The sequence below is a fragment of the Empidonax traillii genome, unplaced genomic scaffold, assembly GCF_003031625.1.
Source record: "Empidonax traillii isolate 1590-97213 ecotype Southwest subspecies unplaced genomic scaffold, ASM303162v1 scaffold132:size1788729, whole genome shotgun sequence".
Classification (NCBI taxonomy): Eukaryota; Metazoa; Chordata; class Aves; order Passeriformes; family Tyrannidae; genus Empidonax; species Empidonax traillii.
In genome coordinates this window covers 1,247,073-1,263,523 of record NW_020955325.1, presented here as the reverse complement: position 1 = coordinate 1,263,523, position 16,451 = coordinate 1,247,073, and the positions used below count along the sequence as shown (strand labels likewise).

The window sequence follows — 16,451 nt, the reverse complement described above, 5'->3', positions numbered from 1 at the left end:
GATTGTTAATTAAAATAACTAAAAGCAAAGATGAGTCGTTAGGGTGTTAGTACATTAGTTGGTTAGTAAAAATGACACATTGCATGAATGGTCTAGTGTTAGTTTTTCAAAAAAAGGGGTGGGGCACCTGAGACACACAAAGTGAGAAAGAGGACAATATGACCAGGACTCTATGGGGATCCATGCCATTTAGACTGTAAAGAAAGAGGGGGCTGCCTACTCTTCCCACCCTGCTATTAATTATTAACTTCAACCCTCATACACATTTTCCAGATCTGAACCAAAGTTTAAACAGTGCAATACTTACTCTTCAAATGCCCATCAAGGTGCTTCCCTCAAACAAGAACCTTAGTCTCAGAGATGTCCACACACAGTACACAATTTGTCCCTTCAGCACAGTCCCAACCATGACTCCATTCTTTCACCCACAACCACCCACCTACATTCCTGCTCCTCTTCCAAGCTTCACTACCCTCAAATGTTGCAGAGTATCACAAGCAGGCCAATATTTCCTTTGGCTGGAGTATATAGATGAAGAGTCCAAGACTCTGAGTCTTCCTTCCAGGTTTCCCAATCTGCAGCTTTCTTTACAGCAGGAGAGTTTGTAACTTTCAGGAGAAGCACACAACAAAGCCTCTGCTTGACTGTGTGCCTTGCCTGTAGCTCACTTCTGTCATCCAAGAGTATAGGAATTGAACCTCTCCCTACTGTAGGAAATGTGTCGAGGAATTGTGTAGAAAGAATTGTGTCACTTGTGCCAAGATAGAAGACTGACAAGATTTAGCATCTCTCCTATTATACTGCATCTATATTACAGAGGAGCTAGAAGAATTTACCAGTCAGTTGGTTTTAACAGAACTTTGCAGATGAGTTGTTAACCCCTCCCAAGGCATGCAGATGTCAATTGTTTGAACCTACACATTGTTTCTTGTTTGCTTTTTAGCAGCTGAGAAGCTCAAGATCTTTATAGCTGATTTTGCATTGAAACTAGTTTCAATGTCAATAGGAAAGGAAAGTCTCTGAGGGTCCATGTCCTTGTCCTGTTGTGGCTTAAGCTGGCATGAACTATCCTAAATTACACAAGCAGGTTCTATGCTGCCTCATGTACAGGCTATCTGCCTGCAAACCTCAGAGTTGTCCATTGACTAAGGAAGTGAGTTTGTGAAGACTTTGGGGCATTGAGCATAAAGTCCCAAGGTTATTTGCCTTTGGAAATGAAATAATAATAATAATACTCTGTACTTGGGTATAATGAGCACAAAATCCTCAATTCTCAATCAAGGAAGTCTCACTCGCAGCGAAATATTGTGTTAATAAATCCATTTTATAAACAAGGGAGTCAAAGTATGGGATGGGGGGAGGAGCATGCTAAAAATGAGACGGAGTGTCAGCAGCAGACCTGAATACAGACATGGGAAGTCCGACCTTCAGTCTCCTCTGCTTCTCCTCCTCCTCCCACCAGACCACACTGACCCAAACATGCTCTGAAAGCCCTGGTAAAATATAGCCATGATCCTATTTCTAAGTAAAGGTTTCTCACAAGGCAGAAAGAGGGCTTAGTTTTAACTGAAATAATAAGATAAATAAACAAGGAGATTTGCTTTGACATTAACAATCACTACCCAAGGGAATCTGTGGATTCACTTCGTTTGTCTCTAAGGAGATTAACCGCTGCGATAGTCATTTGATCTAAAAAAAAGCAGCACTTAGTACTCTCCTAGCTTAGCTACAAAACATTTAACAATTCCAAAAAATACTGGGAAGAAGTCCAACTATTTAAAGTTCTACTCTAATTCTAGAAACAGCCAAAAAGTTATGCAAATCCTCCTCCCCCTTCTCTCAGCCCCAAAAAAGCAGAGGAAAAGACGAGATGGCTTCCTGAAGCTGCTGATAGTCCATTTAGCTGGAATTGCTTTAGCTTTAGATCATATTCTTGGAATTTCTTTTTTTTTTTTTTTAATTTCATTTTAAAGAGAAATATATTTATCTTCAGTGCAATATTTCCAACCAATTACAAGGAGGCTACTGATTTTCTTATAAAACCTTAGCATTCAGAGGCAATGTATTTCGTTGGTTTTTTTAGTTTGAAGTGGGTGCTTTTAAGGAAACATGAGCATAGCTGGAAACAAGACTTCCAGATGAACTCTATTATGCTGCAACATTACAAGTGAATTTATGTCAGGAAAGACACAGGGTAGGTAATCTTTTACATACAAAATTATTTAGGTTATACAAAATTATATTCAATGACAAGATTCAGGACTATCAGGATTGCACTGCCTCAAGGCCTCATGAATTCCAGTTTTAGGTAGTTTTAGTAGATAGTTTAGGGTAGTTTTAGATTCTGAGTCAATGTCTTAATTTTGAGCCTGATAAGGAGCTGAAATGGAAGTATCCAGTGAAAAGATGACTGAAAAAACAAAAGTCCAGCCTTACTGATATTTTTTGGTTGAACTGTACTTTTTCATGCTTATCTATAGAATTGGAACCCAAATCACCTCTGCTAATTGTTTTTAATTTGACTTTAAGACTGCCTTTTCTTTGGAAAGAGCACAGCCATCTTATTAAAACATCTCACTCTTGCCCAGTCAAGTTGGACGCTTTAAGAATTCAGCATCACTTAAAAACATCCATAGTGAACATATCAGAAGGATTAAAAGTTTGAGATGTTGCTGAATTGGCAAGGGACTCACCTGCTTTCTAGTAATTGCCAAAGTATTGCCCTCATCTAATCAAAGATGAAAAGGCATAGAAATAGTTCCATTGTCTTGGTACATTTCCATGGACTAATTAAAAAATCACTAACTAAAAGATTAAGAAAAGATTGCTACAACTTCCCATCCAGAGTTTTGTCTGTGGCCCTTCACTTTTTGTTTCTTCAAGATCCAAACCAATGTCAGCATGAAGCAAAGATTCATCTTGCTTCTGGCACATTTTCCCATTGAAATTGATTTCCAACAAAAAATGAAAAGTATGATTAACTAAAATTGGCCAGTAAGCTCTGCTGGGATATTCAGAGATCAGCTGTTCTGAAACTAGCTAAAAATAAAAATAAAACCCCCAAATCAAATAAAGCTATGTATTCTGACCCTTCCAGACTGACAAACCTAGACCAGTTGGTGCATCTCCCTCTATTGTACTGATCAGAAATTTGTAACAAAATAGGATCACTGAGACCCACCCAATGCTTAAGAAATTAAATTTACATCTGCATATAAAGTATTGAAAACAGATTCATTTTTTCCATAGGAAAGAATCCTGGAGTCTCATGACAGTTTGATGACAGATTTTTTGTCAAAGACCCAGACACCCTAAGCATGTAGAAACACAGGGATTTACATGGGAAAGACAAATAAAAATCTTCAGCCCCAAACCCAAATATTGAAAAGAAAGATATGAAATCCCCATAACAGATAAATTATCCACTGACATCTGCTAGTAGAGACTGTTTCTGATCCCTGGTGATGATTATCCTATATTCAAAGACACATTTATCTTAGCTACTGTAAAATGTTACCACAAAAGCTGTTTTCACAGCAAATTACATTATATAAACTTATATAAAGCCATTAAGTGTTGTGCTAATATTCACATTAATGAGAAAATAAATAGGTCATATTCTATTCACAAATCGATTTTAAAATCTTAGTTTACAAGCTATTTTTGCTGCCTCCACCAATGATCAAGACACCAAATAGCTCCTATTCATTGTAAACCTCATTTATCATGCAGGGGATGGGCCTTAGTGACTTGATATATTTACCAGCTTTCAGAGCAAGGTTATTTAATTTTATCTTATCTATTTATGTATGAACTTATATTTCATGAGAAAGGCTTTGGGATCTTAAGACTAGCCTACTACCAAATACATCACCTGATACAGTTGTCTGCTTGGAAAAGCAGCATGTAGATGTGCAAAATTACAGTGGCAAAATCAGTAAAACTTTTCCAAAGTGGAATTGTAGGGTGCTGGATTGATCTGGGTTTGCTTGGGATTTTTTGATGCTTCCACTTTTCCAGTCCTCACAGCCAACAGAAGAGTCTCATAGGCAGAGACACAAGAAATAAAGTAAAATCTCATTATAGAAAGAAGAGGAAAAAAATCAAAAAGAAGAAGAGAAGAACAGAGAATCAAGAAGACTCAGACTCCAGCCAATTAATTCCAAAGCTATAAAGTTAAATTAATTACACACACACACCCATCAGCCTGCACACCTGCACACTCACATGCATACACAAAAGAAAAAGGAAAAGAAAAACAAAAGACTTCCAGAATTAGAATTGTGACATCATGGCAATGGTTAAACCAATTAACAAAACTGAAAGAAAAAGGAGAGAGGTATAGAGCACTGGCTGTTGGAAAAAGGCTCTGTTCCCACAGTAATTAAATACAACAAGAATATTACTGATAAGATTGAATCATAATTAAGGAAATAATAAAATAAAAAAAGGAGAACAGAAAAAGAAAAAAGAAAAAGAGAGATGAAAGTTATGCTACAAGTTTTTATTATTAAATCAAACTGAAAAAACACAGAAAATTAATAAAGTGGAAATGAAGATACTGCGGCAGGGATAAATTCCCATCAAATAATGTTTTTTCACTGTCCTCTAGGTTCCAAGATCTAACATAGGTGGAGAAACTCTAGCAATTCCACTGAGCTTCGCCATTTTTCCAGCACTCTCTCTCATCTGCCTGTCCCAATAAAACAACACAAAATTCTCCCCAGCATTTTCTCCCGTTCACCATTACCTGCCGCAGGTTGCGTGTCACTTTAACGTCGTGCCACGCGTTGTCATTGAACTTGCCATTGACCGGCTCCACAATGGCCTCAAAGGCCCCAGACCCCAGGTTAATGACCAAGGACACTGCACCGTCTTTCAGGGCCAGGTTGACATAATCCGCTGACTTGCCGGTGTGCAGAATGAGCCCGTTGCGTTGCCACGTCTTGAAGGAGAGAGTGATCTCATCGCTGCTGCTCTGGATGGGGTTCTGCGACAGGTCATAACACAGGTATTCGGAACCACGGAAAGTGGCCATATTCTCATCTCGTGCTGGAAAGGAAGGGGGGGAAAAAAAAAACCTATTCAGCAGTCAGCAAAGAGGAGATGCAAGGTTGTCATGAAATCTCTAAGCAATCCCACAGCACTGTTTACTGTACAGCTGTATATCATGGCATGCTAATGACTGTACAGATCCTTTTCTAATAAGACTATCAAGAGAATTAACTTCAGGGTCCTCATTACTGACAAATTTCAGTGCTGTGTTTTCAGTTTCACTGCAGCATTGTCATCATAGGGACCATTCAACAGTATGCAGTGAAGTCTAGGAAAAACATTTAAGGACTGCTATAAGGCCCTTCACATGCTTTTTGGGAAAACGATGGAAAGCTCTACTATTCTCAGCATGACCACCACATATGCATCATTTTAAAAACCCTCACCATTTCCCAAAAATCAGCATTTAGATTCAGCACTAATGTCATCTGAACTTATATTAACCCATCCGACAGGCAATTTAAGAGAGACATCAGAATATAATCCTGATGGAGCTGCCTCTTTCTTTTAACTGAATGAGAGACCAAGCAGGCAAGAGAGCCACATTAACTGTCCTATAGATTCCTTCTCCAAAAGTAGGAGGGAAGTCCACATAAAACATTTTGTCCATAGATGTAAGTAATGTTGCTGGTAAACATATCTGAGAACTTTGCCTGACTGATCACCTTGTCGAGGAAATCTGTACCAGACAAGCACATCTTCTTTATACAGCAAAAATAAACATGGGGGGATTATTCACTGCACATGGCATAAAAATATTTCCTCATTAGGAAAAAAAAAATCTCCTATGTACATCAAGGAAAGCCAGTGAACTAATTTCTTAGCAACTGGAGGCAGCATTTGAATATCATGAAAATCCTTTGTGTGAGCTAGAAGTCTGTTTTCCAGTACCTCCTGTTCCAGTCCTTCAAAGCCAGTTCTGCTGCTCTATTGCACTTATGTGACTTGAGCCAGCTGCATACCCCGGTTTTCTCCAGTGGAAGAAACGTAAGACAGTGATAGGAAAGCTTGCAGGAGGGCTCTCTGTAGCCCATTCCTACCAGTGCCATCTGGGGGAAAAGGGTCCCCCCACTCAGTAATACAGCACCTTTCTGACTTCCAGCTGTGAAAGCAAGTCTGAGCAGTAGATGGTAGCTGCAGTCAAGCTATCATTGCTTAGAAGTAACTACATAGGGCGGGTGCTGGTCCTATTTCCATTGATATTAATCGTATTTTTTTGCTTCATCTTGTCTCAATCCTAATACAGAACAGACAGAATTTATTAGTACAAGACTGAAGGGAAAATACTTGCTGTCACAGCCATTCTTGGAAAATAAGTACATAGTAAAATCTATGCCCTCATAGCATAAAACAATGGTGACAAAACACTAGAATGTTGCACTTTGTACATATATCATTGTCAAGCGATAGATCTGCTTTAAGCAGAGACTTTTAGGGCAGTATGTGAGTTTGTACTTAAGTAAGCAGATCATGTGTCTATAAACTCCTACAAGCAAACAGGAGCCAAATTACTCCATGCAGTAGTACATGCTGGGAGCCAAGTGGCTTAACAGCAGTTTTTCAGAAGACCTGAGGGTCTCAGCACACAAGTCAGCAGCACTTGCCCTTTCAGCAGAGGCCAACTTCATCCTTGACTGTATAAACAAGGATCACCCAGCAGGCCGAGGGAAATTATTCTTTCCCCAATGGACATTTGTGAGATCACATTAGGACTGCTCTGTCCAGTATTGAGCTCCCCCATATAAAAACAGCTTCAGCGTACTGGAGTGAGTCCAGCAAAGAGCTACCAACACATTCAAGGTGCTGAGGTAGGTGAGGTGTATGGAGAACCTGAGAGAACCAGGTTTGTTCTTCTTCAAGAACAGACCACTCACAGGAAATCTTACTGTCCTCTGCAATGACTTAATGGGAGATCATAGAGAAGACAGGGCCAAATTGCTCTCAGAGGTCTCCAGAAGAAGGATGAGAAGCAACAGATGCAGCTGAATACAAGAAATTGTCATTTTATACAGGACAATGTTTTATCTTAAAGATTGTCAAACACCAGGTAGGGCCCAGAAAGACTGTGAAATCTCCATCTTTAGAAATATCAAAAACTTGATTAGTCCTGAGCTGACTGCTCAAACCGGACCTTCCCTGAGCTAGTGGTTGGACTACAGTCTCTGGAGGTCCCTTCCAAATTATTTGGTTCTGTGATTCTATTCTGAATCCATTTAACTACAAGCAAGAAGTGTTGAATGTTTGTGTTGATGTTAAACCAGCCTAAGCACAGAGGGTTGCTATTGATTGCAGTTCTGGAAGTCAGAGGCAAGCACTTAACAACCCTTTCCCACTTTGATAATTCCCCTGCCTAGTCACTCCTGATCCATCAGAACAGAATGTGTTACAATCCAGTTAGACACACGCTCCATGTACCCGTGGGAAACAGGCAGTGTTTGAGGGCAGGAGTCAAACACAATCATTATGGCTGAGCCTCTTCCCCACAACCACAGATGTACAAAGCACTGAATACAAATCTGTCGTCTTTGGGAAGGGGGGCATGATGGGTTGATTGTTCACTCAGTACTAGAAATATTACTAGGGCTCATTTACACTTTCTCAGTCACTTAGATGAAATCTTACTGATGTACTCAGTACAAAGGAGGAGGCCAAGAGTACATGAGAAATCTAAACAGTAATTTAGAGCGACTACTGCAGACTCATCAAAATAGAGCAGAGCAAATTCGAAGAGATATTACTCTGACTTGTACCATTGGTTTTACTATAGGTGCCATCAACCCACCTTTGCATGCAACTACGTTATCTGCCTGTTCCCTCCAGTTATCTGCTGCTGACCCTTATCACAGATGGGATTCTGGACTTTATCCATCTCTGCATCCTTCCTGTTCATGGGACCATGTCATTTATTTTTGTTTCATATGTTGCTATGGGGATTTTTTTTTTCCTTCTGTGGCTGCTTTGGATAGGCATTCAAATTTGCAGATCACCACACACCAAAATCTCTCTGGGGTTCACTGGGCAATCCAAATTCATGCCTGTCCCTCACATGTCTCATAAGCATAACTCCCAAGGTCAACACACTCTCTCTAAAACTGTGTTCCCCAAATCACTCATTCCTCAGCAGTTTACCAGTGGCCATATGGATGACTGGTTTACCAGTCTCATGAAAGTCTTCAGCAGTCAGAGCTAAGCTCTGCCCTTGAAGAGCTTCACAGCATATTTCTCCAAGCTACTACACAGCAGACTGTGTCAGGCCACATGAAAGGCTTTTTACCAAGCATGGCTTCTCCATACTGCACAAACTGTTAGGATGCTCTGACATACATGATAGCTATGACCAAAAAGCATGTGAGAATTACCAGATGCCATGGAGGGGGAGAAGGGATATAGGTTCTCTCCACAACGAATGAGGAGATAAAAACTCTGAGTAGGCTGCAGGTCTCACAGTATTTCTATATGCTTTCAGGCACAGTCTGGTGATGCCTGGAAGACCAGAGAGCAGTGAAACACTTTTTATTTGTTAGCTCATGACCCTTTTGCTGTATATTTTTGAAGGTTCCACAAATTGAACTGTGATATTTAGAGCTGTGATATTCCTTAGGGCCGTGATATTCCTTAAACAGTGGCAGTGTACCAAAGAGCTTCTGCACAGCAACACAGATAACCCAGAAAAGCTAAACTCAAGGCCCAACTCAAAGTCAACAGGAATTCTTGGTTTATGTTACATGAAGCAATAGATCAAACTTTGATTTTTCTGTGATGTGAAACCCTGTATATTGTAGGTGGTGTTTACTGGAATTGATGATCTAGTTGTTCAAGCGTGACAATGTAACTGCATAAAATAACATTTACTTAGAATTTAGGATATGTTTGAAAACTATTGATTTATACATTATTTGCAAGATTTCATTTTCAACTCAGTTAATACTAAACAGATTTGCAAAAATCAGAATTGGAAAGAAGGTTAACACATGTAAACAATCCAATCTTCCATTTCACTTGTAAATATTAATCTAAACCCATTATTTGCTTCCTAACTCTTTCACATAACTAAATTCTCTGCAGTAGGTGAGATTTTCAAAGATCCAAGACCTGTAAAAAATTCCACATTCAGACTTAAACCCTTGACATATTCAAGACTCATAGAAATCACCAGAATAGAAGCAAAACCCAGAATCTTCAAACTGACTTACACAGACCTTTTCTTTGAAAGAATGTAGATACCCATCACTTGATGTGGTAAAATGTTACCCTTTTCTGACCAATTGCTAGCAGACACACCTAGCATATTAAGCAGTTACCATCATCACCCCAATGCAAAGCCACTTTTGCAAGTCTCAAACCTATACCTGTTCAAATCCCCCAAACAATCATCAGTACCTATTGCAAGTTGATAGCAAGAAAAGAAACAAAAGTACAGGAAATAAGTACCTAAGCCAAGTTCCTGGCTCTTCTCATCCCTGTTGAAACCTCAGAGCTTGCTGAGTCTCAGGTTCTCAGGAGAGGTAAAAACTGGGGATCTTTCCATGTACTGTACAGCACTACTGCTTGATCAGGAAAGCCAGATGGTAATTTTAGCTTCAGTTTTTATGTGCAATGCTGTTGCTATGTGTTCCTGTCAGAGCTCTTTCTACAAAGGACTCAAATATTCAGAATTCACAGCATCACCAGGAGGTAGAAAACCTTGACAGTTTGATTTATGTCTGAGGAAACCAACGCACCAACATTTTAATGGATTTATTCATGGCCACCGAGAAAAATCAATAGCAGACAAAGCATTTGAGTTCAGAAGCTCCTATCTCCCCATCCTGGGCTCATTCCAGAGGTTCTCATCCATTTATGGAGGGAAACCAACCTCCTATTTTCTCCAGTCCTCCCAGGAAGTCACTCTAGCTAAGATGTGGAGCAAAGTAGCCTTCAAAGTTTTGGATGATACCTGAAAATAAATACTTCATGACTGTGAAATTGAAAACAGCAAACTCTAGAAGCACTTATTCTGCTAAGGGGCATGAACTTTAATACTCAACAAAAGCATTTTTGGCCTCAAAGGATTTTTGGTCTCAAACACAATTAAGAAATATTTAGAAAAATATAAAATGGGCGGTGACATTCCTGAAGTCTCCTGAAGAAAACTTCAAGTAGCTGTCCTAAAACCAAGAGTCAATTACTCACCTTCTCACCTTGTGTCAAAACCCACTATATTACAAGTGTACTCTAAGGCTCTTCCTATCTTACTGGGGTTTGGTTTACAGACAACATTAGAGCATGTCTTCTGCTAGTGAAAAAAAGCAAACTCTCTGCACTGCTTCAAAATTAATAACCACTCCATTATTCAGTGAGGTTTACTTTACCTGAGTGGTTTGCTGTGCTTTGCATAGAAGAGCTGGTGCTGTCTGATAATCCAGGAATGGTCTAACGCTACCATGCATAAGGCTTCTGCCAAAGCAGTGTGCATTAATGATGTAGGCAGCAGAACAACTGGGTACTCCCTTGATGTTCTGCCAAACAGAGGTCAACACGGAAAATAGTATTTACAGGAACCTTTTCACCCTATTGTTTAACAGGTCTCTTTGGAAAATCCTACAGTTATGCAAGTTGTCTTAAGAAAAAAAATGCTTCCAAAGTTGGCCACTAACCTCAGAATTGTTATCAAAATAGAGGACTACCACTAACCATGGCAGGAGGAAATGAAAACAAAAACAACCCCAAAACCGTCAACCTCACTGCAAATCCAGGACATCTATGAAAAAATACAAATGCACTCAAAAGGTATTTTGGATAATAAGGTAAGTGCATTAAAAGATATAACAGTGTTATACAATACTGTTATGCATAAGATTTACTTGCACAGAGGAAAAAAAAAAAAAAAAAAAGCCAGAAGTTCTCACTTTTGGCACTAGTACTGCTGGTTGAACGATGGACCCTTCTCACCTGAGGCCAAGCTCATGGAATCAGTAGCATATTACAGCAGAGCTATGAACTTACTGTACTGAGGCATGAGTTGTGTTTTCAGTAGCATGATATTTAATACAAGGAAACTATCTCTGATGGGATGACTGGCTAACATTCTGATTGCATCAAGCAATTGAACTGGGTGCTTCTGGGAAGAAATTTTGTGGCAATCTTCCTGTACTGTCGAAATTAACAGCTTTTCCAGCTTGGTAACTATATAGCTGGATATGGATTCGACTAAACATCTTTGTGCCAATGCACATATCTTTCCCTCCTTTCTACACTAATTATTACACCACATGCCGTAGACCTAAAGTTTTAAAATTCTAATTGAGCTGTAGGAAATTTTTTGACCCAATTCACAACAAAGTCTGGAAAGAATAAATTCTACAAATGAACCACTTGAACTAAGGGGGAAATAGACTTAGAAGTTGTTCTAGACGACAAGCAGCATGAGTTCAAAGCATCACCTCCCAAAGGATGGGGCAGCATTCCAGTCTGGGCAAACCCCCATGAACTCTACTAGGAGCTAATTCTGTTCTAGACAAAAGGGTTGTCCTGAGAGTCATCTGTAATAGCTATCATCCTCAACTACGTTATAGAGCAATGAACAATTTATGTTTCAAGTCACTTTCATATGTATTTGATATTCCCTCAGAAGTTAGGGGAGGAGAAACTGTATGTCAAACATCACATAAAATAAGTCCACCAACACCTCTGAAGGACAAAAAAGGTGAACAATTTTCATCGCCCTCTGAAACAGTTGTCCAGAGACTGACTGCTAAAACTTTAATGAAAGCCCTCAGATGCAGTCAAAGCAGCTCACCCAGATTGATGTTATTAAAACTAAGCTGGACAGTTTAGTAAAAGTCAGGCTGTTATTTTAAAGGCATGGTGACAGACTCCAGTAATAGCTAAACAGCAGATTACTGCATCCTCCATTAAGCTGTCGAAATTCTCGTGCTGCATTCCTCCTCTCTAGCCTTTGGACAGGAAAAATAATACATACAAATAGTTGATTTTTTTCCTAGTCTAATCATTCTTCACACCACCTGATTGAATCAGTGACACCACTCGTCAAACTCAATAATAAGATCCCATGGTTTCTCCCTCATAAACACAATTTTGTGCTCTCAAAAAGTCAAAAGCAAATATTGGCTTGAAAAGTCTTGTAGAGCTTATTTAGTTATTTAAATGCATTAGAAACAGTGCACAAAACATTCACCAGTGCATGAAGCACCTTCTAAGCGTTACCAACAGTGATACTGATATGTGGAAGCTTTGACAGCCATATCACATCCTGCATTTATACTCCACAAACTGTAAAGTAAGAACATGTAAGTCATCTTAATGTCATAATGAGATGACTGAACTGATTGCATTGATAAAACCTTAGAAAAATAATATTACTTCAAGCCTCAAGGAAATTACGAAAATAAATTTTCAGAAGAAAAAGAATTTTTGCTGTAGGAAAAAAAATTGTCTGTAAAATCACAGAATGATGTTATAATGGAGAAAATTAAGTACTCAGCTGAGTCCCACAGTAAAAATAGTCGTCTCCCAAATGCTTACTAACTTCAAACCATTCTGGGCAATGTTACATTTTTCAGAAATAGTGTCAATTATTGTTTTTTCAGGCCACTCATTTTCACCTATTATGTAACTTGGAAGCAGAGAAGAATCAGCATAACAATATCAGAAACAGTGTAGGTAAGAATTAATGGTAGATAACATTTCTCATCACGTTTAAGAGACACAGAGAGTAATATTAGCCCAGGAGCCCACAGCAGAGGGGAGATGAACTCAACAGTCAGTGCTATTTCAGTGCCATTTCAGTGCCAAACTCAAATTTGCACGTAGTGTAGCTTCTCTGATCTTACAAAAAAAGCTCTTTCACTTCTCCAGTGAGAGCAAAGGAAACATTAATATTACACCAGAGAACATCAAGTGCCTAGCATGAATCACGCCCTCTCTGCCGTTATCTGCTGCTTTACACATTACCCTTTGAGTCTAAAGGAGAATGCTTGCTAAAAGGTCCTCAAATTTAAGCCCAGAAGAGATCAAGGAGACTTGGCAATACAATGAGTGTTCAGGGGTTTTTTGTCAAACTTAACTAATCTATTATTTCCCTGTGCAGCAAAGCTGTTAATGAAAACAGGAAGAAGAACTGCTTTCTCTAAAGATATTGCATGAGAGCTCTGGAGCTGCAGGTTCCACTCTGTTTGCGGCTGCCTGTGTCCTTGAATGATGCTCTTTGGGCTGGCTCCAAGATAGAAAAGGCTCTGACCCATGGGATTGCAAACCTTGTCTAAGAGGTCCAGAACCAGCCCTGCAGAGTGACTTAGCTCACCTGATAAATTTGGACCACTTGCACGGCAAAGACTGAGAGCAAAGGGAAGGAAGAGGGATAACAATGCCTCAGTCTTTAACCAAAAAAGGATAAATTTCCCCTAAGGCTCCAGATCCTCAAAACAGTTGACATGTACTAAACGTATAAAGTAGTTTCCATATTCCACTTTCACATACGTGATAGAGCTAGTAGTCTCCTAGAAGCGTGAGTGCCCTAAATTTCTAGAGTATGCACCTATTAAAGATACAGTTGAAGTTCATATCACCTAAACAAAAAAAATATTCACATAAATGAAAGCTGTTTTGCTTCCCAACACTGGAAATGTCCTCTTCACTCAACAGTACATTGCTGTCCTTTAACAAAATCTCTTCTGAGAGGAAAAAAAATAAATCAGATACATCACACAAAATCTCCTACTTTGTCCACATATTTAACACAGAGATTATTTAAACCTAGATTTGTCAATAATGCAATCCAAAGATTCCCTACAGACTCTCTAAACCATACTTTCTGTCTTTTTCTGAAGGGAAACAGAAAACAAGTGTCTGAAGAATTTGTTCCAATACCACACAAAACAGTTGAAAAATACAATCATAAAGACTTTTTTGCAAAACTGTTTTGATGACAAAAGTACTAGTACTACAATAATGAAAATTAATAAATAAGATGGCATATGTCTACAAAAGATTATAGCATACGGTCAGCAACATAATTTTTTAAATTGCTCACAAGAAGTGATCTAAATGACAAAGTAGAGGTGTGGAAGTCAGAACACAAGCATTTTATCCTCAACTTTTCCACTGATTTACTGTGCAACCTGAGGCATTTAATTAACCTCAGCTGCCTCCATCTGTACTACAAAGAGAACAAAAATATAGGTTAAGTCCTTGAGACCTATGGGAAAAGAACGCCCTATGAGTTTAATAAAACTTCTCTGCAAATCAAGAAATGTTCCATACTTGTGAGGAAAAGCCACATGCCAATCTAGTGTATATGCAGTGTACAGTGTCCTAAGCATATTCCCCTCCACCTATTTTTCAATGTTTGCTAAATACAAACAACTGTACTGGTAACAAACACTGTACTGGTATAAGTGCATGATATTGCATTTTCTGGCAAAGAAACAACAAAATCCAGGTACTGGTCTGACTGTGGCACTGTGTCCTTAGAGCTGTGCTTGTTATTTATGCCCTGACCAACTGGACAAAAGGACTAAAAAACAATCCTATGACAATGTCTTCCCAAATCCAAAATGAAATTTCACAACTTTGGTTAACATTTCCTTAAAAACGCACTTCTTAAAAAACTGGAGCTCAATTTTAAAAGCATGAAACCTGTTTATTTTGAAATGAAAGAAGCTGAATTTTTAAAATAATTTGCCCGAAAGAATTTGATATAGTCATATAAATTCACAATTTGTTTTGGTTGGACAAAATATACTTCTTTTCATTTCTCTGAATAATTTTTCTACTCTCCCAGCTCTAGAAGGTAGAGAAAAAGCAGGGTGTTGCTATTAATTCTGTCAAGAGATGATATTATGATGACCTCGGCATAAGACTACCTCTATATTCCTCACTACTAAATATGGGTAAGGACAATTTTTTATGTAATTCTGATGTATTTACTTTTTCTTATGCTTTTATTTCACTCTGCATTTCTTATAGTTTTCTTATTTTCCTGGTGCATCATTCTAAAACTTAAGGATGCCAGTCTCTGAACACACCACCCAGTAGAAATGTTTCCTTACAGTCTGAATATTCAGCAAAGTGCAAACTGCTAAGAGAGAGAGAACATCACAGCACTATGAACATAAAATTCAAGCTCTGATATATTTACCAGCCTTGCTTTCACATAGACCATCTCTACTGCTGGGTTGCTACCTGGCCCATCTGCCCCTCTTTGTAGAGCACATGTGAGAGACCGGAGGGTAAGAGTGTGCCAACATACAGCTAAGCTCTCAGTTCACCAGCTTTTTATCTTATTTATCTTATTCTTAACCAAAAGTGCTATTGTTTTATACATACCATGTTTGGGGTTTTTTTAAATGAAGCAACAAAGCAACATTAGAGTCACCCGCTGAGAGATTTACTCTTCTTCAGCAGCAATCTATGTCCAAGTTGTAATTCCCAGTTCCACATTACCCTTACCCTTCTAGCCTATTAAAAATAGAAGTCAAACCCCAAATATTGATCTGGATGCTAATTATTTAGACCTGTTTATTACTGCATGCAGATTCAAGAGCACTAACGTTCAGCTAACGAAACAGGGTGCACTTGTGGCAATTTTGTTCTTTACCATATTGAAGACAAGGTCTTTCCTAAAATATTCTGACCTTAGTAAAGAGCCATAGAGCCGTACCACTAGGAAGAAGAATATTAGGTAGATATCATAGTCTTCCCTATATCTGTGCTATGATTAGTCCTGCTTGAGGAAAAAAAACAGGGGGACTGTCAGTGTGAGTCTTCCAACACTGATGCGGGAATGAACAAAAATGATTTACACCAACACTGAGAGAAAGTTGAAAAGTGCATTCAGAACAAAAGCGCATGCAAGGAGCCCAAGAGAAGGAGAAATTCCTGCTTCCATTGAAGAGCAGTATTTTAGAGAACTGCTGTAAGAATGCAAGAAAGGGGCAGGAGGGAGAGAGGCAGCACTGCCAGAGGTGAACATGTTCACTGCTGCGTACCCATAGGGCTGTGCTGGCAGTAGCCTTCCAGCAAGCGTCGCACTTGCTGCTGAGCAGGGAGCCCCTTGGGCATCCTTCCAGAGGAAAGTGGGAGTAGAAAAATAGTTACCACTAATCACTGTAATAACACAATAATGATCCACAAAATTATCCTTTTCAATACCAGCGAGCAGTATTAAGAGCCATGCCCATGGGAAAGGGGAGACACAAAAGAAGGTGAAAAGCAAAAGTGAGGTAGAAGAGAGACGAGAGCAGAGCAGAGGAGTGCGTATCACAGAGGCTGCAGTAATGTCAGCTTCTCACAGCTTCTGTATTACTGGAGAGTGTATTTGTGCGGAACCCCAGTACTGCCAGGATCACAAAATACACTGCCAAACACTACCGCTGCCCTTCATTTATGCTCGTTGC

General features: G+C 39.1%; 1 protein-coding gene across 1 annotated transcript in view; it reads right to left on the bottom strand.

The window, feature by feature from the left end:
- The window catches only part of NRXN3 (neurexin 3), a 744,047-nt gene that overhangs the window by 472,506 nt on the left and 255,090 nt on the right, over positions 1-16,451 (bottom strand). Inside the window, exon 6 of the mRNA XM_027883699.1 lies at positions 4,751-5,052. Within this exon, the coding sequence (XP_027739500.1) occupies positions 4,751-5,052 (302 nt within the window). The remainder of the gene's footprint in view (positions 1-4,750; positions 5,053-16,451) is intronic.